Source organism: Lepidochelys kempii, chromosome 14 (assembly GCF_965140285.1).
Source record: "Lepidochelys kempii isolate rLepKem1 chromosome 14, rLepKem1.hap1, whole genome shotgun sequence".
In the NCBI taxonomy this organism is placed as follows: domain Eukaryota; kingdom Metazoa; phylum Chordata; order Testudines; family Cheloniidae; genus Lepidochelys; species Lepidochelys kempii.
The window spans coordinates 50,580,680-50,603,762 of NC_136393.1; the positions used below are offsets into that span (position 1 = coordinate 50,580,680).

A 23,083-nucleotide genomic window follows, 5' to 3' on the forward strand; every position below is an offset into this window, starting at 1 on the left:
TTCCATGGTCTGTATTTTATTAGCTCAATCACCGAGCAAAAGCATCAAACAAAATATGTAAAAATGAAAGAACATGAAATCATCCAGTTACTTACTGTGCTCAGGCAGGGTCATTAAACCACCCCACATACCTTAACCCCTGCTCAGGGCTACGTAGCACCGGGAAGGCGGCGGATCTGGGTCCCTAACGGTACCACAGGTGCAGCGCATCCCCAGGGCAAAGCCGTACGTTTGGGTTCCAGCCCAAGGGCGGCTAGAGGGAGGGTCCCATCGCTCCCCGGGGGACGTGAACATTGGCAGCAGAGCTGTCGGTTCCATTAAGGCCGCCTGCCCGAAGTATGGCAGATTCGGCAAGAGCCCATCTCTTCCCCACGTCACACAGAGTCACCGTGCAATACACTGAACGCTCAGACGAGGAACGTAGTGAAAAGAACAGGACTTCGTCGGGTTAAATGCGCAGGTGCTAATCCCCTGAAGTACCCGCGTGTGTGAGGCTGTTTGACCCAGGGCTGGTGCAGGGATCCGGGCAGCTATTCTATAGGCACTGGGCTCATATAGATTCTGTGGGTCTCTCACACACACAGGCCAGAACGCTAAGCCAGAGGCGTCCAATGAAAACTAGAAAACACCCCAAGAGGGGGACGCTTTTGCTGGGTGTTTCAGCACGACTCTCGGGGTCCCATTCAGCCGGCTGGGGTGCGATTAGCCGGTGGCCCTGTCAGCTCACGTGTGTTAAGGTCGATGGCTCTGCAGGCCAGCTAGCGCTTGTACACGTCAGATCTCGACGCCCCACGCTGCTGGATCTTACCCCTCGGTGGCCAGTGCGGGGTGAATGAGGCACAGGGCACTTGTCAGGCGTGGCGACATGATACGGCCAGAGGCCAGCAGCCAGTGTAGGCCGGCCGGCCTGACAAGTGACGGCCAAACCTCAGGCTCCCGTGGCCAATCAGAACGGGGCACTCTCTTTCGGAGGTCACTGGCATCACCCAATGGGGTCTGATTAGGACCCCTTTATGCAAATGAAGGACCTCCTCATTCCGTAATTTTGGGCTCAGAAAGCCCTCAGATCCAAAAATCGATCCAGTCCGCAGGTCTGTAGGGATCTGAGACAATGGAGGTCCTGGGTCAGCCCCAGACAATATTTGACCCAGTCTGCAGAAGTCCGGGCCTTATTGAAAATTATTTTAAAAAATGCAAAGCCAGCAAGAAGTTGGAACTGAACAGGAAAAACCCCAGTTCTGCATTCCCGGAGCCAGGGCCAGAAAGGGACAGGTCCTCGGCCTTCCGCTGTTCCCGCTCCGCAGAGAGACGCTCACATATTATACATGTGCTGAGATTCTGAGACTCAGTGGCTCAGCTTTGTTGGGGACACTGGGCATGGCCACTAGGTAACTCGAGGGGATGGAAGACCACGAGTGTCGATGAAGCCCCCTCGCACTAGGCCCAAGTGTCCTTGGCCCCCCCGGCCTGGAGGCACTCGCAGCAGTTATGCTGAGGATCTGCAACAATATGTTGCAGAGTCAGACTGCCTGAAACTAAACAAGGCCAAACAGGGCAGATATGGAAGAACAATGCTGAATAAAGCAGCTTTATGTATAGGTTAACAAATGATACAAAAAACAAGGGCACTAGCTGGGAACTGGATTGGCTGGCTATATGGATACTTAGGGCAGCTTGCTATTCGATAAGTATGCTGAAGAAAGGATGTATAAAAGCCTGTGTAACTTCCTGCTCTGGGTGCAGGATTTGAGATTTTATTCTCCCTGTACCTTTTTGTAGCTGCAAATCAACTTTTCTGCTTCTCCACCCCGTTGTGATTATTGGGTAAAGCACACCGGGTAGCGAACCCCCCCACCGCTGTTGCTCGCCTCTGGCACTGGGTGCCGGCAACACTAACAGTCTCTCTGCCGCTAGGTCCGGGGTCCCTTGCTCTGGGGGTCTGTTCCTGATGAAGAGCTGGAGGCAGAATCTTCTCCAATCTTTGCTGCAAAGCAGAGAGAGAAGAAAATCGTTCAGAGATGGCTTTAGCTGGGGGGATCCCAGCTAGAGAACGCGGATGGGAATTCAGCTCCCCCCGCCATGCCCCCTGTGGACCCCAAACTGCGCTCTGCACAAAACCCCTCAGTCCTGACAGCGGGACAATGGACAGGCCTCCAGGAGAGAGCATAACACCCCTACGCAGCCCCAGGTACCGGCCTGCACTCCCACCCCCAGAGCCGCGCTAAGGGCCCCCAGTGCATGCTGGCACGCTGGCAGAGCTCTGCCCTCAGGGGCGACCTGTGGATGCTGTTCCGGCCCTTTTGGGTTCCCTTGGTTTGGGCGAAGGCAGCGCGTGTGTCAGAGAATCCCGGGTAGCCGGGGAAGGGCGACGGCTGGGGACGGCCTCGCAGATTCCCACACGCCGAGGAATGGTCAGACCCAGAGTAACCAGCGATTGGGGCCCATGTGCAGTCACTGCTAGGCGCCCTCCTCCCCTCATGGGAACCCCACAATACCCATAATGCACTGGGGCCTCTGGGCCCCGTACCCAGGATTTACTCACTGGCTGCCAGAGCGTAGCTGGGTTTGCGAGGGCCTGAAACACAAGCAGAGAATGAGGGTCAGTGCAGGGGAGCAGGGTAACCCCTCCCCCGCGGAGACCCCGACCTCCCTCCCCTGGACACAGGGCTCCCCGTGACCCCAACTGCACCTCGCCCAGGCCAGTCTGACCCCAGTGCCCCCCACAGCAGGGCACATAGCGCCCAGCCAACGACAGAGCCCACTCCGCCCCCAACTACATTGATCAGCCCTGCCCCATGGCCCTGCCCCACCTCTCCTTGGGGGGCAGTGGCAGGAGCCATTCCCCCTTGGGCTGGCTGGGCTGCCCCACTCCCCAGACCTCCCCACATCCCGACTCCACGGGGACCGGCTCTTACCTGCTGATTTTCTCCTCCACAGGATGACGCCGGCCCCTACGGCTCCAGCCAGAACCAGTACAGCCAGGACGATGGCGGCCAGGACCCCGGGGGTCAGAGAGCCCTTCTTCCCAGGGGCTGTGGGATGAAGAAGGGCCCAGGTCACCGAGGGGAGCAGCCGCTGGGGCATCCTCCTGGGGCAGCCACAGGCCTTTGCCTTGAACGTCTCCCCAAGGGCGTCTGCAGAGACCTGGCCTCCGGGGTTGGGGAAAGGCTGAGCTGGGAGGGGGACGGAGATGGGGCACAGAGGGCGGGTGCTCTGCTGGGCACTGCCAGCCACACAAGCCACGCAGCAACCAGGCCCTTCCCTCGTAACGACATCAGCCTGTGGAACTCACCGTCACTGGATGCCACCATAGCCAGAAAATCAGATTATCTGAGGGATCGGCCATTTCTGTGGGTCACATGAATACCCAGAGCTAGACGAGTTCACACTGATGATGGGCAGGGATATTGACCTTCCTGTGGCCCAGCCTCACCCCATCTCTGTAATTCCCATGGGCTGTGTCCCCAACCCCTGGGTCCTGCCATTCACCCCACCCTTACCCCAGACGAGTGTGGGCTCCGGCAGGCTGCTGTGCTCCACCCGGCAGGCGTAGCGGTGCCCGTCCTCCTGCTCCGGGGAGATCTCCAGGGACGACTGCATGTAATAGGTGCCGTCGGCATTGGGCAGGATCCCACTGGAGTCCATCTCCGCCAGGATGTCTTCTCCGTCCCGCACCCAGGAGACGTGGATGGGACGTGGGTAAAAGCCCTTGGCATGGCAGGAGAGGGTGATGGAGCCATCGGGAGAGTCTTTGTGGGAAACTGAGACCTCGGGGGACACTGTTAGGGGGAGACACAGTGCGTGAGCCACGTGCCAGGGGCCGGGACATGTAACAGACAACAGGTAAAGGCCCTGCAGCGTCTCATAGACTTTAAGCTCAGAAGGGACCATTGTGATCATCTAGTCCGACCTCCTGCACATCACAGGCCACAGCCCCTCATCCACCCACTCCTGTAACAGACCCGAACCTCTGGCTGGGTAACTGACATCCTCGAACCATGGGTTAAAGAGGTCAAGTGACAGAACATTTCTCCATTCACTCTAGTTTAAACCTGCAAGTGACCCGTGTCCCATGCTGCAGAGGAAGCAAAACCCCACCAGGGTCTCTGCCAGTGTAACCTGAGGGAAAATTCCTTCCCGACCCCAAATCTGGTGATTGGTTAGACCCTGAGCATGTGGGTGAGACCTGCCAGCCAGACACCTGGGAGAGAATTCCCTGTAGTAACTCAGAGCGCTCCCCAGCCAGTGCCCCATCACCGGCCCTTGGGGATTTTTGCTATTAGCAGTGGCCGATGGGCCACGTGTCACAGTAGGCAGTCTCATCATCCCATCCCCTCCTAAACTCACCAAGCTCAGTCCTGGAGCCAGTTTGGTGTTTTGCCCCCGCTGCTCTCCTTGGGAGGCTGCTCCAGAACTTCACCCCTCTGATGGTTAGAAACCTTCGCCTAATTTCAAGCCTGAAGTTGTTGATGGCCAGTTTGTATCCATTTGTTCTTGTGTCCACATTGGCGCTTAACTTAAATATCTCCCTCAGCCTTTGTTAAATCAGATTTGCCCTCAGCCTGCATCTGGTCAGGCTAAACAAGCCAAGCCCTTTGAGTGTCCTCTCGTAAGGCAGGTTTTTCATTCCTCGCATCATCCTAGTAGCCCTTCTCTGTTCCAGTTTGAATTTGAGTAGTCAGGTGCGTAAGAGACCTGGTCTGCACCTGTTTACACTGATTTGTAAATGGAGCCAGTTAATCTGGTGTAAATCCCCTCTGCAGACTCACTCAAATGGCTCACATTGGTATAACTGAACTGGGTAGTTGCCAGAACAGGCCTGGGCCCGGGTCTCCTTCGCTGCCCGCAATCCCGCGCTGTAACACGGCTACGCCCTGGCAGGTTGTCACTGGGCCACCCAAACACACGTGTGCGATTTAGGGGGTGAGGGCCAGATTTCCAAACGTCCCTCGGTGCCTAACCTCGGTGAGCTCATGGGGAGTCAGGCATCTCCATTCGGAAATCCCAGCTGGCCCCTGTCTGCATTGTCAGGCGCTTAAATCCCTTTGTCACATGGTCCCGAGTCCATGCCACCCTCCATGTCTCTGCCCTCGACTGCAGAGGTGCCATCGCTGGGCACAAGAACCTCAAAACAAGTTTTTTCTTTGTATAATGACACAATACATCTTCCTCCCCCACCCCACCTCCTTCACACTCACAAAGGGCTGGGCCTTTTCCAGACCGAACTTGGCAAAATTAATCAACTCAGCCCAAAGCTGGGATGTTTCAGCCCGAAAAGGGAAGTCTGAGGGAGCTGGAAGCCAACGGGAAAGGCCCTGCAGAACGGAGACGCCCAGGCAGCCAGAACCGGCTAATAACCCGTCTGCTCTAATAACAACCCGTAGCTCTCGTCTAGTGCTTGTCATCGGTTGATCTCAAGCGCTTTACAAAGGAGGTCATTGTCCTCATTATGCAGAGGGGGAAACTGAGGCACAGAGCGGCAGCATGACTGGACCCATGTCACCCAGCAAGCCAGTGGCAGAGCTGGGATTAAAACCCAGGTGTCCTGAGTCCCAGTCCAGTGCACTATCCACTAGGCCACACTGCCCCTTCTGGACATGCCCATGTCCCATTGGTGTCTCTGCACCCCATCGCCCACTCCTCAAGACAGATCCCTGCTGCTCACTCACCCTGCTGCTCCAGCACCGCCCTTCCCCGCTGCACTAGGCTCCGCAGGGTCCCCAGGCACTCGGACCGCAGGTAGTGCTGGACGTACGGAGTCCAAGTCTTGCCTGTCTCCCAGAGCTGCTTCTGGAGGAAGGCCGGCTGCACGGCCGCGACCCACGTCTCCGTCTGGGCATCAAAGCTGATGAAGTCCCCCCCGTCGTAGGCGTACTGGAACCTCGGGTCCACGGGGGTCTGGCCACTCAGGGCACAGGTCACATGGAGTTGCTCAGTGTGAATCCCTGTCCAGGAGGGAGAGAGCTCAGACCCTGCACTGAGAGCTGGGAAATGGGTCTGTACGGCAGGTGGGGGCAGAGGGGGGCTCGGCCGGACGGTGACACCAGGGCACTGAGATCAGGGAAATGTGTCTGTATGTGGGTGGGGTCAGAGGGGCACTTTACTGTCTCTGACCATGTGGCTGGCCTTATGGTGAGCTAGCGAACAATCCCAGAGGACGCCGAAAAGCAGGAGGGGTCAGAGCAGACCCACGGGAAGGACTGAGGTGTTGGGATCCTGCCGGACAGTTACTGGGCTCCTGGAGTCTCTCCACTGGTGAACATGAGAGGTGCCATACGGGGTGAGATCAAGGTCTGACAGTGGCCAACACCAGAGATTCAGGGGGAGTGAACAGAACAGGGCAATTTGAAGTGATCCACCCGTCTTCCGGCAGGTGGAGGTCTAGGGACACCCAGAGCATGGGGTTGTGTCCCGGACCATCCTGGCTAATGTCCATTGATGGACATGTCCTCCAGGAACTTATCTAATTCTTTTTTTAACCCAGGTATACTTTTGGTCTTCACAACATCCCCTGCCAACGAGTTCCACAGGGTGACTGTGCATAGCATGAAAAAGTATTTACAAACAAGAGGAACAGACCTGCTGCCTATTCATTCCATCAGGAGACCCCTGGTTTTTTATTGTGGGAAAAGGTAAAGAACTCTTCTCTATTCACTTTCCCCACACCAGTCATCATTTTATAGACCAGGGGTGGCCAACCTGAGCCTGAGAAGGAGCCAGAATGTACCAATGTTCATTGCCAAAGAGTCACAGTAATACGTCAGCAGCCCCCCCATCAGCTCCCCCCACCCGCTCCCAGCGCCTCCCGCCCACCGGCAGCCCTGCCGATCAGCACCTCCCTGCACCTCCCGATCAGCTGCTTCGTGGGGTGCAGGAGGCTTGTGGGGGGGAGGAGCGAGGGCACGGCAGGCTCAGGGGAGGGGGCGGGAAGGGGTGGAGTGGGGCAGGCCTGTGGCAGAGCTGGGGTTGAGCAGTGAGCACCCCCCGGCCCATTGGAAAGTTGGCGCCTGTAGCTCCGGCCCCAGAGTCGGTGCCTAGACAAGGAGCCGCATCTTAACCTCTGAAGAGCCCATGTGGCTCCGGAGCCCCAGGTTGGCCACATCCCCCTTTAGCCGTCTCTTTTCTAAACTGAACAGCCCTAATCTTTTTCCTCTCTCCTCAAATGGAAGCCGTTCCATACCCGTGATTATCTTTGTTACCCTTTTCTCTGAACCTTTCCCAGTTCCACTCTGCCCTTTTGGAGATGGGGTGACCAGCTCTGCACGCAGTATTCAAGGTGTGGGCGCACCATGGATTTATATAGAGGCATTATGGTATTTTCTCTCATTTTCTATCCCTTTCCTAATGGTTCCTGACATTCTGTTAGCCTTGGGAAAGGCTGTTTCCACAAAATTATTATTTTTTGTGAGAAAATTTCAGTTTTGCCAGAAAACATTGATTTTCTGTTGGGGAAATTGAAAGGGAAGATCCCGGGGCCGCCCGGCTCCCTGCCTGGGATTCTCCCAAGATGGAATTTCTGAATAATTTCCTTCCCATGGAAACCTCCCATTTCCGACTTTCCTTCTGATCGGGATGAAACCACTTCTGGGAATGTGAAATTTTCTGTGGGAAGAAAACTGCATTTTCCAGCCAGCTCTGGTTTGGGCCTCACCTAGCACAGCGAGGCCCCAATCACCAGTCAGAGTGATTCTGAGCGGGCAGCTCTCACGTGTCCATTAATAACAACAACTCTCAGACACTCACCGCCCGTCTGGTTGTGCAGCTGCATCCACCTCCTGGTCTCAACTTTAGAGCCCTCCTCGTGCCCCCAGAACTCCCGGGTCTTTTCCTGGAGATACTCAGCACCCACGGCCTGTGCTGCCCATGTCTGGGTGGGTCTGACCTCTCGCGTGTCGCTGCTGTAATACGCAATCTGAACGTCATCCAGTTTGGAAATCATGAAGTAGTGATGAGTCCCATCTTCGTGGGTGACGGCTGTGACTAGCACGGCGAGGCTGTGGCGCCCTAAAGCAACAGCAGAGAGGTTGAGTAAACCAGCAATTTCCTTCCCTTGCTCAGGGGACACCAGAGTCACCCAGTGGGGACCAGCAGTGATGAAATGGGAATGTTGTTAATCTTTTCTCTGAATACTGTGTGTCTGCCTCAGTTTCCCCTAGGCATTTCTTAAGTATCTAGGTGGGAGGATAAGGGGGTGGGATGGTGGCAGAGCCCTAGAGGGCCAGTGTGAGGGTGTCTGCACAGAGAATGGCCGACTCCCCTCTCCTGGCCACTGATGGCCTGGGCCCCTCCCCGGCAAGGTGCCAGCTGAAGGTGTTGGAGAACAAAGACATCAGGCGGCCTCCTGAGCGGGCGGGGGGGGGGGTGAAGACAAAGGCCAGAGGAGGGGCTGGAGTGGGTTTCAGTTTGGAGCTGGCTGGGGAAAAGGACGGAAGCCCAGACCAGAGTCTGGGCTCCCTGCCCCCCAAGATGGACCTGACTGAGGGGGTCCTGTTGTCTGTACCCACAAGCTCTGATTTGGACTGTGTTCCTGTCATCTAATAAACCTCTGTTTTTCTGGCTGGCTGAGAGTCCCAGGGAATCGCGGGAAGTGGGGGGTGCAGGGCCCTGACTCCCCCACACTCCATGACACCTCCCACCCCCAGCCATGTCCCCCTGCCCTCAGCCCCATCCTGGGTGAGGGACGGAGCTGCAGGGGAATCAGGACTGGCGATCTCTCAGCCTGTGCCTCTGAAAGCCAGCGGCTTGTTTGGTGGAAGGGGCAGACATTGGTGGGGGGGTAGCTTCCCCCAAACAACTGCCCCCACCAGGCAAATGCCCTCAGGCTGGGAGGGGTGGATGTGCAAAGTGCTTACAGCGGAATCTGGGGTGTTTGTGGCATGTGTGCATTTCTGGGGTGTTTGGTGAGCATGTGGGGTGTGTTCGTGTGATGTGTGTGTGTGGTCTGCATGCGTATACATGTGTGCCGGGGGTGTATGCATGTGGGGTGTGTAAGGTACTTTGTTTTCAGTTTTAATTGACTTTTTACTGAAAAATTCCTGGATTTTACAGAAGCCGTTATTTGGTGTTTACTCATTTTTCACCCCAATTTTGGCTCACTCAGGCACACAGAAATACTGATTGTGGTAAGTTTCAAAGTAGTAGCCCTGTTAGTCTGTATTCACAAAAAGAAAAGGAGGACTTGTGGCACCTTAGAGACTAACCAATTTATTTGAGCATAAGCTTTCGTGAGCTACAGCTCACTTCATTGGATTCAAATCCAACCCGTGACAGGAGGTCGATGTATTTGTGTGAATAATGAATTAATCTAAGCGTCAATGCAAGGTGTCACGGAGTGTGGGGGAGTCCAGGCCCTGCACCCCTCTTCCTGGGATCCACTGAGACTCTCAGCCAGCCAGTAAAACAGAAGGTTTATTGGACAACAGGAACACAGTCCAAAAACAGAGCTTGTGGGTACAACCAGGACCCCTCAATCACGTCCTTCTGGGGGAGCAGGGAGCTTAGACCCCAGCCCTGGGGTTCCCTGTGTTCCTCCACCCAGCCCCAAACTGAAACTAAACCCACCCCGCCGGTTCCCTGCAGCAGCCCCTGTTCACATTCCTGGGCAGAGGTGTTACCTCCCCCTCCCCCTCCTGGCTCAGGTGACAGGCTCTCAGGTCTCCCATCCCCAGGGCACATTCCCAGGTCAACACTCCCCCCTCCCTGCTGAGTCACATCGTCACATCTCTCCCCCCTTTGAGACTGAACTGAGCGGGGTCACGCTGACCAGTGACCTGGGGAAGTTCGGGGCCCCCTCTCCGGGACAGCGCATCCGCTATCAGGTTGGCACTTCCCTTCACGTGGACCACGTCCATGTCGTAATCCTGCAGGAGCAGGCTCCATCTCAGGAGTTTGGCGTTGGCTCCTTTCATCTGGTGCAGCCAGGTCAGGGGAGAGTGGTCGGTGTAGACGGTGAAGTGCCGCCCGAAGAGATAGGGTTCTAGTTTCTTGAGGGCCCACACCATGGCCAGGCACTCCTTCTCGATGGCCGCGTAGTGTTGCTCCCGGGGTAGCAACTTCTTGCTCAGGTACACGATGGGGTGTCTCTCCCCCTTTTCATCCTCCTGCATTAACACCGCCCCCAGTCCCGTGTCTGAGGCGTCGGTGAACACCACAAAGGGCTTGTCAAAGTCTGGGTTTGCCAGAACTGGGCCACTGACCAGAGCCTCCTTCAGCTCCCGGAAAGCCTCCTGGCACTGCTCAGTCCAGACCACCTTGTCTGGCTTCCCCTTCTTGCATAGCTCCGTGATGGGGGTGGCGATGGCGCTAAAGTGGGGCACAAATCTTCGGTAGTATCCTGCCATCCCAATAAAGGCTTGGACCTGCTTTTTGGTGTGGGGAGCGGGCCAGTCTCTGATCACCTCCACCTTGGCTGGTTCCGGCTTTAGGCGGCCGCTCCCCACCCAATGGCCCAGGTAAGATACTTCCGCCATCCCCACCTTGCACTTCTCCGCTTTTACAGTCAGCCCAGCCCCCTGGAGTCGGTCCAGCACTTGTCTAACCTGGGACACGTGGTCCTCCCAGGTCTGGCTAAAGACACAGATGTCATCAATATACGCCACGGCAAAACTCTCCATCCTGGAAGGTGGCCGGTGCTCCCTTGAGGCCGAAAGGCAGGGTCAGGAACTCATAGAGCCCCAGAGGGGTGATAAAGGCCGATTTCAGTCGGGCATCTGCATCCAGCGGCACTTGCCAGTAGCCCTTTGTAAGGTCCATGGTGGTAAGGTACCGAGCTCCTCCCAGCTTGTCTAGGAGCTCGTCCGGCCTGGGCATGGGGTAGGCATCAGATACAGTGATGGCATTGAGCTTCCGATAGTCCACACAGAACCGGACCGACCCGTCCTTTTTGGGGACCAGCACCACCGGCGAGGCCCAAGGGCTGGCAGATGGCTGGATCACCCCCAAAGCCAGCATGTCCCGGACCTCTCTTTCCAGGTCCTGAGCAGTTTTCCCTGTGACTCGGAAGGGGGAGCATCTTATCGGCGGGTGCGACCCTGTCTGCACCCGGTGGACAGTCAGATTAGTGCGTCCAGGCTGGTTGGAAAACAGCTGTCGGTACGGATGCAGCACCTCCCTGACCTCAGCTTGCTGGGCAGGGGTTAGCTGATCCGAGAGGGGAATTGTTTCCAGGGGGAAACCAGCTCTGGTCCCAGGGAATAGATCTACTAAAGGGTCATCTCCCTGCTCTTCCCACTGTCCACACACGGCCAACACCACATTCCCCCTGGCATAATATGGCTTCATCATATTCACATGGTACACCCGGCGGTGGTGCGCCCGGTTTGACAGCTCCACCACATAGTTTACCTCATTGAGCTGCTTGACGACCTTGAAAGGGCCCTCCCAGGCGGCCTGTAGTTTGTTCTTTCTCACTGGGATGAGAACCATCACCTGATCCCCGGTGGCGTAGGCACGGGCCCGCGCTGTGCGGTCATACCAGACCTTCTGCTTCCTCTGGGCTCTGGCCAGATTCTCCCTGGCCAGGCCCATGAGTTCCGCCAGTCTCTCTCGGAAGATCAGGACATACTCCACCACTGACTCTCCATCGGGAGTGGCCTTCCCCTCCCACTCGTCTCTCATCAGGTCCAGGGGGCCCCTCACCCTCCTGCCATATAACAGTTCGAAAGGCGAAAATCCGGTCGACTCCTGGGGCACCTCCCTGTACGCGAACAGCAGGTGAGGTAAGTACTTGTCCCAATCCTGTGGGTGCTGGTTCATAAAGGTTTTCAGCATCATCTTTAGCGTCCCGTTAAACCTCTCCACCAGCCCATTGGACTGGGGGTGATAAGCTGAGGCCCAGTCGTGCCGGACCCCACATTTCTCCCACAAGCACCGGAGCAGGGCCGACATGAAGTTGGAGCCTTGGTCTGTCAAGACTTCCTTGGGGAACCCCACTCGGCTGAAAATGGTCAGGAGCGCATCGGCCACGGTGTCTGCTTCAATGGAAGCTAAGGGCACTGCCTCGGGGTAGCGGGTGGCAAAATCTACCACCACCAGAATGTATTTCTTCCCCGACCGGGTCGTCCTGCTGAGAGGCCCCACGATGTCCATGGCCACCTTCTGGAAAGGCTCCTCTATGATGGGCAAAGGTCTCAAAGCCGCTTTCCCCTTGTCCCGGGCCTTCCCCACCCTCTGACAAGGGTCACAGGATCGGCAATACTGCCGGACCGTGGTAAAGACCCCGGGCCAGTAAAAGTTCTGTAGCAACCTCTGCCGGGTGCGCCGGATTCCCTGGTGCCCTGCGAGGGGGATGTCATGGGACAGGGACAGGAGCCTGCGGCGATACTTCTGGGGGACCCCCAGCTGCCTCCTGATCCCACAGGACTCTACTTCCCTTGTGGGAGCCCATTCTCGGTACAGGAACCCCTTCTCCCACAGGAACCTCTCCTGGCAGCCTCTCCTCATGGTCCGTACCACACTGAGGTCGGCCAGGTCCCTGAGCTTCCGCAAGGAGGGATCTTTCCTCAACTCGGCCTGGAACTCAGCGGCTGGGGAAGGGATGGGGCCCAGTTCCCTATCGCTGGCCGGGTCTGAGACCTCCGCCTCTCTAAGCCGTGCCCCTCGGCCCTCCCTCCCCACCAGGGTAGGGTCCTGCGCCTCCGGTGTGATACCCTCCCCGAGGTCAGGGCGCAGTGCCCCTCGCCGGCTCTGGCTACGCGTCACAACCAGGGCGGCCTGGGGCTTGCTTGGCCAGTCCTCTAGGTCTCCCCCCATCAAAACTTCAGTGGGCAAATGGTGGTGTACCCCCACATCCTTGGGGCCCTCCTTGGCCCCCCATTTCAGGTGTACCCTTGCCACGGGCACCTTAAATGGGGTCCCGCCCACCCCTGTCAGGGTCAGATAGGTGTTGGGCACCACCCGATCTGGGGCCACCACCTCGGGCCGGGCCAGCGTCACCTCCGCGCCCGTATCCCAGTATCCATTGACCTTCCTCCCATCCACCTCCAGGGGAACAAGGCACTCTCTCCGGAGGGACAGCCCCGCGCCCACCCTGTAAACTGAGCACCCTGAGTCCAGAGCCTCCAGCCCTCTGGTGGAGCTGGCCTGGGGTACTCTTCCCTCCGGGGCAGGTGGTAAACTGGTAGGCCCCCTTTCCTGGGTCGTCTGCCCCTCGTCCAGCTGGGTCCCTACCCAGTTAACCCTGGGTAGGTTGGGTCTGCTCAGTTTGTCCCTGAGCCCGGGGCACTGGGACCGTACGTGGCCTCTCTGGCCACAGTGATAGCAGCTCAGGTCACGTTGGTCCCCTCGAGCGGGTCGGAGGGGCCCGACACCAGGCGTTCCCCTTGGGAGGGGGTTCTCCCTATTTCCCCGCTGGGAGGCCCCCTGGTGACTCTCTCTCTGCATCGGGGGGGGGCCTGTTCTTTTGGGGCTCCTCCCGGCTACCCCCTGACCGACTGTTCACAAACTCGTCGGCCAGCTGCCCTGCGTGCTGGGGGTTCTCGAGCTTTTTGTCCACCAGCCACAGCCTCAGGTCGGACGGGCACTGTTCATACAGTTGCTCCAGTACGATTAGGTCCAGCAGGTCCTCTTTAGCTCGGGCCCCAGCTGTCCACTTGCGGGCATACCCCTGCATCCGGTTGGCCTGGTGTAGGTAGGTGACCTCAGGCGTTTTACGCTGACTCCGGAACCTTCTCCGGTACATCTCGGGGGTCAGCCCAAACTCACGGAGCAGGGCCTGTTTGAACAGTTCATAGCCCCCTGCCTCCGCCCCTGTCATCCGGCTGTACACCTCCACGGCTTTGGGGTCCAGTAAGGGGGTGAGGAACTGGAGCCTGTCTGCAGGGTCAACCCTGTGCAGCTCACAGGCATTCTCAAAGGCCGTCAGGAAGCTATCTATGTCCTCCTCCTCCTTCCTCTGGGCCAGGAAGCACTTATCAAAGTTCCTTGCCGTCCTGGGTCCCCCCGCACTCACCGCAGCTGCAGCCGGGGCCCCACTGCTCCTCAGCCTGGCCAGCTCCAGTTCATGCTGTCTTTGTTTCTCCTTCTCCTGACGCTCATGTTGACGTTGTTTCTCCTTCTCCTCCTGCTCATGTTGACGTTGTTTTTCATGATCCTCCAGCTCCCTCATTTTCATCTCCCTCTCCCATTCCAGCCGCCTCCGCTCCAGGGATGGGGAGCTCCGCCGGGAGGATCCCCTGCTGGGTGCTGGGGTCAGGGTGCCCTCGGTATTCGCTGGGCTTCCCCCAACCCCTCCCCCGGACATAGGTAGGAAGGGTCTCGGGATGTCCTCGGCAGCAGTCTGACCCCTCCCAGCCCAGTCAGGCCCCAGGGCCCACGCTGCGTCTGCCGGGCGGCTTCCCTCAGGGACAGGGATCGGGTCATCCAAGCGATCCCTCTCCTCCAGCTGGGCAATCAGCTGTTCCTTGGTGGACCTCCCGATGCGCAGCCCCCTCTGCCTGCACAGCTCCACCAGGTCGCTCTTCAGGCGTTTAGCGTACATCTCCCTGCTGGCCCCTCGCAGGCCGGGCAGCTTCCCACGGTTTCCAGGAAAAGCCCCTCGTGTGCCAGTCCTTCTCGAGGTCACCACCTCTTTGCCAGGGTCGAGCTGCAGATTCCTCCGCCCCTGGGACCGCTCGCTGCAATCCCCCGGGGGACCCTGTTACTGCAAAAGTCTTTCTCTCTGGTCACACATTCCCAGGGGTTAACCGCCCCCCGAAACCGTCTCTCTCTGAATCTTCAGCACGCCTGGTCCCCGTCAATTCCCCTTCGTTTTACTGCTCCCCAGTCACTTACTGCAGGAAGCGCCGTTCACGGGGTGCAGTAGATCCCACCGCTGACACCAGTTGTCACGGAGTGTGGGGGAGTCCAGGCCCTGCACCCCTCTTCCTGGGATCCACTGAGACTCTCAGCCAGCCAGTAAAACAGAAGGTTTATTGGACAACAGGAACACAGTCCAAAAACAGAGCTTGTGGGTACAACCAGGACCCCTCAATCACGTCCTTCTGGGGGAGCAGGGAGCTTAGACCCCAGCCCTGGGGTTCCCTGTGTTCCTCCACCCAGCCCCAAACTGAAACTAAACTCACCCAGCAGGTTCCCTGCTGCAGCCCCTGTTCACATTCCTGGGCAGAGGTGTCACCTCCCCCTCCCCCTCCTGGCTCAGGTGACAGGTTCTCAGGTCTCCCCTCCCCAGGGCACATTCCCAGGTCAACACTCCCCCCTCCCTGCTGAGTCACATCGTCACACAAGGCTATCTGTTAATGTAAGGCAATGGAGAGGAAGTTGCACATACACGTTAAATGCAGTTGCTGAAATAAATCACAACATTAAACTGCTTTCACTTTCACTACTCAGACTTTTCCCTCTTTGTTGCTTTTTTTCTGCCCTCCCGTCCCCCAGTATTAACCCGGAGATTGCCCCAGAAATCTGGGCAGTTAATAGCCGGTGCTGGTTTTCACCCACTTTTTAAAAGTTTTGTAATTAGCACTGATAAATTCCCAGGAACATTTAAACAAATCTGAAAACAAAGGACCTGGGGCGTGTGGGGTGTATATGGGTGTGCAGAAGCAACACGTTGTGGGGACACACATCAGGTCAAGTGCCCCACAGATTTCTGCCAGGGTTTATGTGCCCGGCCCTGAACCCCACTGCATACCACCAGAACCTCTAAATTGTGCCCCCAAACTATCAACAGTTACGTGTCATGGCTGGTGGGGTTCACACTCCCCTTCCTAGGAACTAAACAGGCCAGTCCTGCAGGGATGTGGGGTTCTCAGGGGGCCAATCAAGCAGTTCCCCCCCTTTTTTGTGCCAGAGGCAGGGGACAACAAGCCCCCCCACCCTGCAGGGAAAGCAGCCCCCAGAGTTTCCCTGAGGGTGTCTGCCACGCAGTGTGGCCTGGGGCGGGGAGATGGCTGGTGCAGACAGGCTGCAGGAGAGGGCAGGACTCTCCTTTGCTCCTGGAAACCTCAGTTACTTTCTTTTGTTTCCACCTTACCTGAGCCTGGTGCCCCCTGCTCCCCAGCTGAGCTACTGCACAGTGGTGCCGGAGCCAGGGAACTAGGGGTAACTGGAGCTCACCCACTTCTCATTGGTGACATGGAGTTTTGCTGAGGTTAGGTGACCCACTGCTGTATTTACCACTACACCACTGCCCACGAGGGTCGCTGGGCCGGTCCTCCTCTGCTTCCGTAGTGCAGGCTGGCTCCTCTCCCTGCACTCAGTCACTCTGGTTTGACATCACCCCTAGGGGCTGGGGGGTGGTGTGACGAAGTGGGACTGTTCTTAATGTTTCCTCAGAATAGTGTGGGGGTGCCTCAGTTTCCCCTAGGCAGTTCTTAAGTATCTAGGTGGTGGGATATGGGTGTTTGATCGTTGGTGTGTGAGCAGGTGTGTGCAGGGGTCTGGACACAGAGAATGGCCAACACCCTGTTTCCTGGCAGCTGATGGCCTGGCCCTTCCCCCCTGCAAGGTGAGAGATAAAGGGTTGGAGAGCAAAGGAATCCGGTGACCTCCTGGCCCGGGAAAGGAACAAAGCCCAGAGGAGGGGGGGCTGGAGGGAGTTTCAGTTGGGGGCTGGCTGGAGACATGGAGTGAAGGGCAGACGGGGTTGTCTGGCTCACTGCCCCGCAAAATGGACCCAGCTGAGGAGTCCTGTTCTCTGCACCTACAAGCTTTGGTTCAGACCATGTTCCTGTTGTCTAATAAACCTTCTGTTTTACTGGCTGGCTGAGAATCACGTCTGACTGTGGAATTGGGGGGCAGGACCCTCTGGCTTCCCCAGGACCCTTCCTGGCTGGAGTCACTGTGGGAAGCACACGGAGGGGCAGAGGATGCTGAATGCTCCGAGGTCAGACCCAGGAAGGTGGAAGCTGTGTGAGCTGTGTCCCCTGCAGACAGGCTGCTCACAGAAAGGAGACTTCCCCAGAGTCCTGCCTGGCTTCATAGGGAGCAGTCCCAGAGCATTGCCCGGGGACTCCATGACAACTGGTGGCAGCGGTGGGATGTACTGCACCCTGTGGATGGCGCTTCCTGCAGTAAGTGACTGGGGAGCTGTAAAACGAAGGGGGATTGCCGAGGACCAGGCGTGCTGAAGGCTCAGAGAGGAGCGGTTTCGGGGGGCGGTTAACCCCTGGGAGTGTGTGACCAGCGAGAAGGACTGTGCAGTAATGGGGTCCCCCTGGGGACTGCGGTGAGCACTTTCAGGGGCAGAGGAGCCTGCGGCTTGGTCCTGGCAAAGAGGTGGTGACCTCGAGAAGGGCTGGCATAGTAGGGGTTCTCCCTGGAGACCGTGGGGAGCTGAGAGCATACAGGCCTGTGAGGCCTCCACTTAAGAAGGACATTGTAACCCGGTGCAGAAAGAGAGGGTTGAGCGTTGGAAAGTTCACCAAAGCAGAGTTAATCGTGCAGCTGGAGGGGGATGATCGCTCTAAGGAACAGATTCCTGACCCCAAATGGGGCTACAGCAGGATCTGGGAGCAGCTGGAGTGGGAGCCAGGCATCCCCAAGACTCCTGTCCCCGACCAGACGAGGGTCTTCACGATCGGGTTCCCCATCGGGGGATCAAGACGGACGGGATTGGAGCTGAGTCCGAGGGAGCAAGAGGACTGTGGGAGACAGCGAGAGCCCGAGAAAGAGCTGCAGAAGCAGCAGCAGCATGAACTGGCGATGGGGGAGCGGAGAGGCCTAGGGGACCTCCCCGGGGTGAGTGGGGATAGACCCCGGGGGGCCAGTTCCGCAGGGAACCTCGAGACTAAATTGCTGCCCCTGGTTAAGGAGGGGGGGGATTTGGATGCCACCTCACTGCCTTTGAGCAGGCTGGCGATTTGAACCAGAGGGACCCTGTGGAAAAGCCCCAGTGTCTAGCTCCCTTGCTGGGTCCCAAGGCCACAGACTCCATCAGCCAGATGGGTGGGGAGGTGGACAGGCTCCCACTCCTGACCCCGACCTAAATGTCTGTGTGGAGTTTCCTGGGGCCAGGCCCCTCGGACCCCCAGTGGGAGCGGAAGGTGATGGTCAATGGGGAGACATTCCTGGGGTGGCGAGATCCTGGGACAGAGAGAACTGGTGTCAGGCCCCTGGTGGTGCAGCCTCAGATGCTGAGGGGCTGTGTGAGCTGGGTGAGGGTCCCAGGGACGAAGCCCCTCACCCTGCCTATGGCCCAGATCCCTGTGCAGACCCAGGAGGAGTGGGGCTGGCTGGTCGTTGGGGTTCTCCAGGACACCAGCTGCGGGACCCTGTTGTGGGGTGACTGTGTCTCTTTGGGACAGGATCCAGGCCCTGCTCCGGTAACTGCCAAGGGTTTGAATTTGAATCCAGGGAACCAATCGGCAGAGAGGGAAATGTTCAGTGAAAATGCAGAAGACCTGGCTGGCAGGGGGAGACACAGGCAGGGCAGGGGATCTGTGGGGAGTGGCAAGGTGCTGGGTAAGGAAAGTCTGGATGAGCCTAGGCAGCCTTGTGAGCTGATGGCTGTGTCTAGTCAGCAGGGTGGGAAGGCGAGGAGAGCAGAAGATGAGTGTCCCTGGACCTTATCTGTTAGCTGGGTGGAGAAGTGTGACAGTGAAGGGAATTTGCCGGTGTCTGTCAGGGGTATTGACTTGCCTATGGAGGGAGCTACCCTGGTCTCCAGGCAGTTGTCTGTGACCAGCCTTGTAAGCTGGGACCAGGGGAATGAGATCCCAAGCTGTGTGTCTGGAAAGGAGAAAGTGTGTCCGGCCTCTGGATGGGCCAGAGGTGATTCTGGATGTAAGTGAGACCCAGAAAGAGTCTGTTGCTCAGGACTTTAGGTCGAATTTAGCAGCGTCAAATCGATGTAAACCTGCACCTGTCCACACGATGAAGCCCTTTATTTTGACTTAAAGGGCTCTTAAAATCGATTTCCTTACTCCACCCCTGACAAGTGGATTAGCGCTTAAATCGGCCTTGCTGGGTCGAATTTGGGGTACTGTGGACACAATTCGGCGGTATTGGCCTCCGGGAGCTATCCCAGAGTGCTCCATTGTGACTGCTCTGGACAGCACTCTCAACTCAGATGCACCATTGTCTGCCGTTGCTCTGACGCAGGGAGGGGCGACTGACGACATGGCTTACAGGGTTGGCTTCAGGGAGTTAAAATCAACAAAGGGGGTGGCTTTACATCAAGGAGTATTTCAGGCAGGACTTCATGGAGGGTTCCAATAAGAAGTGGTGCACCTAAGTTATTGTTCTTATTGGAACAAGGAGGTTAGTCTGGCCTCTGATTGATACATGGCTAGATTTACCTCGCTGCACCTTCTCTGTGAGTGACTGCAGTGTGACCTAGAGGAATGAGTCCCCTAGACAGGGGGGGGGGGCGGGGGGGTGGTGGTGGTTTGCAAATGAGTACAAAACAAATCTGGTCTATTTCTTGTTTTGATACACTCCATCTATCTTTTACATCTTTGACTAGCAGCAAATGGTGCAGAAGGACTGCATGCCATCCACATCTCATGGCTGCTCGGCAGAAGATGATACAATAGGACTGCTAACAATCCGTACCGCCTGCCTGCTCACCATGAGATGGTTCAATAGGACTGTCTGCAGGACTAAAGAGAATGACTTGATCAAGTCACTCCAAATTTAGTCCCTGTGCCCATGTCTGCCCAGGTGCTCCTGATAGACCTCACACAGGCGACCAGGAGCACCTCAGACATGACGATGACGGCTACCAGTCCTATTGCACCATCTGCTGCCACAAGGCAAGGGGTTGCTGCTGCTGTGTAGCAATGCCGTACTGCGTCTGCCAGCACCCAGGAGACATACGGTGACGGTTACCTGAGCGGGCTCCAGGCTTGCCGTGGTATGGCGTCTGCACAGGTAACTCAGGAAAAAAGGTGCGAAACGATTGTCTGCTGCTGCTTTCACGGAGGGAGGGAGGGAACGGGGGCCTGACGATATGTACCCAGAACCACCCGCAACAATGTTTTAGCCCCATCAGGCATTGGGATCTCAACCCAGAATTCCAGTGGGCAGCGGAGACTGCGGGAACTGTGGGATAGCTACCCACAGTGCAACACTCCGGAAGTCGACGCTTGCCTCGGTACTGTGGAAGCACTTCGCTGAGTTAATGTACTTAATGCACTTAGAGCATTTTCTGTGGGGACACGCACACTCGAATATATAAAACCGATTTCTAAAAAAATGACTTCTATAAATTCGAACTAATTTCGTAGTGTAGACATACCCTCAAAGTGTTCCTCTAGAGCAAGCCCTCGGTGAAGAGGGTAAGGGCAGACTTTCTGGGAGGGGTGAATTGTTGCATAGAAAAGCCCTAGGGAAAGGAATCCTCATGGAGTCTTTGCAAGCAGTTTACTGCAACTGAAGGGTGTGAAAGTGATTTAATCAAGAAAGTTTCAGTTCCTAACAGCCAGAAATTTTCTGTTGTGAATGGATCCAATGACTTTCCTGTTGAAAGATCCAGTGTGGATAGCTTTGAGAAGGTCTCAAATGGAGTGAAAGCTGTTAAGAAAGTTAAACAGTCCTATAACCAAGTGGCTGTGTTTGGCCAGCTTGTTGGGGAGACAAGGTTGTTGAGAAAGGCATGTCTCCATGCTAGTTCTGTAAGTCTGTGGCCCAGGTCAAGATGGGGGCCCTTAACCAAGAGAGCCCGAATTGCAGCCCTCCAGACTGGAGCGCTGGGAGAAGACCCGATGCCAGTTTGATCCCGGGGGTTTTGGGGTGGCCAAAGAGCACGGGCTGCATAAACCTTCCCACATGCGGCATGAGAGTGCTATCGACCACCCCCGACCTAAGGGAGGGCGTGAAACTGGAAGGGCCTGGTGTAACTCCCACCAAGGAACGGGAGAGATGCTGGGGCATCCATGAGAACGTTGGTGGGGTCGAACTTCCCCAGCTCACCGGCTAAAGTGACCCAGCTCAGTTCGATCTCGAAGTGGGGAGAAGTGAAGTGCAGACGGGGTTGTCTGTCTCACTGCCCCCCAAAATGGACCCAGCTGAGGGGTCCGGTTCTCTGCACCTACAAGCTCTGTGTTAGACCCTGTTCCTGTCGTCTAATAAACCTTCTGTGTTACTGGCTGGCTGAGAGTCACGTCTGACTGCGGAGTTGTGGGGCAGGAGCCTCTGGCTTCCCCAGGAGCCCCACCTGGGCGGAGTTGCTGTGGGAAGCGCACGGAGGGGCAGAGGACGCTGAATGCTCCGAGGTCAGACCCAGGAAGGTGGAAGCCGGGTGAGCTGTGTGTCCCGAAGACAGGCTGCTCACAAAAAGGAGACTGCCCCAGAGTCCTGCCTGGCTTCGTAGGGAGCAGTTCCAGAGCATCGCCCAGGGACTCTGTGACAGGTGGTTCTTGGGCTGGCGTGTTGGGGATTTCTGGCAGAGCCCCCCAAGAAGGATGGGGGGACGCGGCTCAGGCCCACGGAGGAGACAGAGCCGAGGGGCTGGACAGTTGTAGGTTTCAAGGCCAGATGGGACCATTCATTATCTGAACTAGCTCCCAGCGCCTAGGAGCCTCCATCCTGGCCCAGGACCTGGCTGCCCAGGTCTGTACAAAGGCAGAACAGCCCAAGGAGCCCACCCCCAATGGCCGCCCAATGGGGTGCCCCCCCGCCATCCCCACGCCCAGCTGGAAACTAGCTATTTTAGTGCCCGGGGGCCAGCAAGCGTCTTTGTGCCCCTACCCGGCTATTTCGTCATAGTTCCACCCCGTTTTCCGCTCCTGCACCTTTCGCCCTGGGCGGCTGCCCCCCTCGCCCCGTGGCGCCCGCCCCCCATTACTGGTAGTCGGCATTAATCCGTCTATCGGCGCGGCTGCTGGCAGGGCCCGGCCTTCAGAGCTGGGCGGCCGGAGAGCGGCGGCTGCTGGCCGGGACGGCGCGGGAGGACCCGTTATCAAATCCCCTCCCGCACCAGTTCCCACCCCGTTTTCACCCTGCGCCCGCTCTCACGGCAGCGGGATCCCACCCCGAGGGTCACGCCCCCCAGTTTGCGCTCCCCCGTGTCAGAGGGGGATGCCCGGCCTGTTACGGTGACACCCCCAGCCGGGGCTCACCCTGGCCCCCCGGTACTCACCCCCCGCCGCGGCTGGAGCCAGGAGCGCCCCGCAGAGCGCCAGGAGCAGCCCCCAGGCCATGGGTCCTGGCCGGGGGGGCGGGGAATGGGCGCCTGTATAAGACAAAGCCCCGAATTTCTGGACGTGGGGACAGGAGAACCGGGCAGCCTGGCAGATGGACCTTCTGTGTCACTATCACTTTCCAAAGTGTCGCAGCTGCCTGTGGCCATCCAATCAGGACGCAGGCAGGGGTTGTTCATCATCGGTATCCAGGCAGAACTAGCGGTGTGAGGTTACAGAACACAAACAGCCCATGACTGCAGGCCCATGGTGCTCCCCCGCCTGGCCCGCCCCATGCCCTGGGGGTGCGAAGGGCTGAGGCCGCGCTGTGGGTGGGGCGGGGCGGGGACCGCAGGGCCTGGTGGAGCCTGGGAAGCTGGGCAGGGAGGGGCTGGACCCGCTCTGGGGCAGGGCACCGGGCGTGGGTACCATGGGGCACAGGCACAAAGGGGGTAAAGGGGCCGGGAGCGACTCCCGGCTGGGAAGGAGACGAAGGTTTCGGATCCTCCGAGGGGCGAGGCTGGAGCAGCCCCCATAGCAGCTGGGGAGGCACAAACAATCCCTTCATTTTTACATAGAGCTGGACGACTATATCCGGGGGACTGCCTGATGGGGTTGCTTGTGATGGTGGGTTCAGGCTCAGCAGGCCTGGGGCCCACTTCCCATTTATGAAACCAGAACCTAACACTCATGCTTCAGGGCTTCAGCCATCCACTGGCAGCGGTCAGGAAGGGATTTCCCCCCACCTCCCCAACAAAATAATGTGTTGTGGGGTTGTTTGTGTTTTATCTCCTCCCTCTGCAGCATCAGGGCCGGACCCGGCTGGAGATGGGACCTGGGCGGGGAGGGCCAGGCGCTGAGGGGCACCCAGCATTATCTCACCCATGGGTATGGCTGGCTGGTCCTTGGGCCCATCCACAGGGGGTAGCCAGTGGTGAGCTGGAGCCGGTTCGCACCGGTTCACGCAAACCGGTTGTTAAATTTTGAAGCCAGTTTAGAACCGGTTGTTAAACGGGTGGGCAAAC

The 23,083-nt window shown here is 57.6% G+C and overlaps 2 protein-coding genes across 2 annotated transcripts in view; both read right to left on the reverse strand.

The window, feature by feature from the left end:
• LOC144929279 (class I histocompatibility antigen, Gogo-OKO alpha chain-like) overlaps positions 1-867 on the reverse strand; it is a 49,030-nt gene extending 48,163 nt beyond the window's left edge. Inside the window, exon 1 of the mRNA XM_078848400.1 lies at positions 809-867. Coding sequence (XP_078704526.1) covers positions 809-867 — 59 coding nt within the window. The remainder of the gene's footprint in view (positions 1-808) is intronic.
• LOC144929378 (class I histocompatibility antigen, F10 alpha chain-like) lies at positions 1-22,220 on the reverse strand. Its single transcript, XM_078848724.1, has 7 exons — positions 22,019-22,220; positions 7,744-8,004; positions 5,670-5,945; positions 3,501-3,779; positions 2,916-3,032; positions 2,543-2,575; positions 1-1,984 (listed from the first exon to the last, which is right to left on the reverse strand). Exons 1-7 carry the CDS (start codon positions 22,077-22,079, stop codon positions 1,911-1,913), a joined length of 1,101 nt encoding a protein of 366 aa, XP_078704850.1. The 5' UTR covers positions 22,080-22,220; the 3' UTR covers positions 1-1,910.
• Between the last annotated feature and the right edge of the window lie 863 nt (positions 22,221-23,083).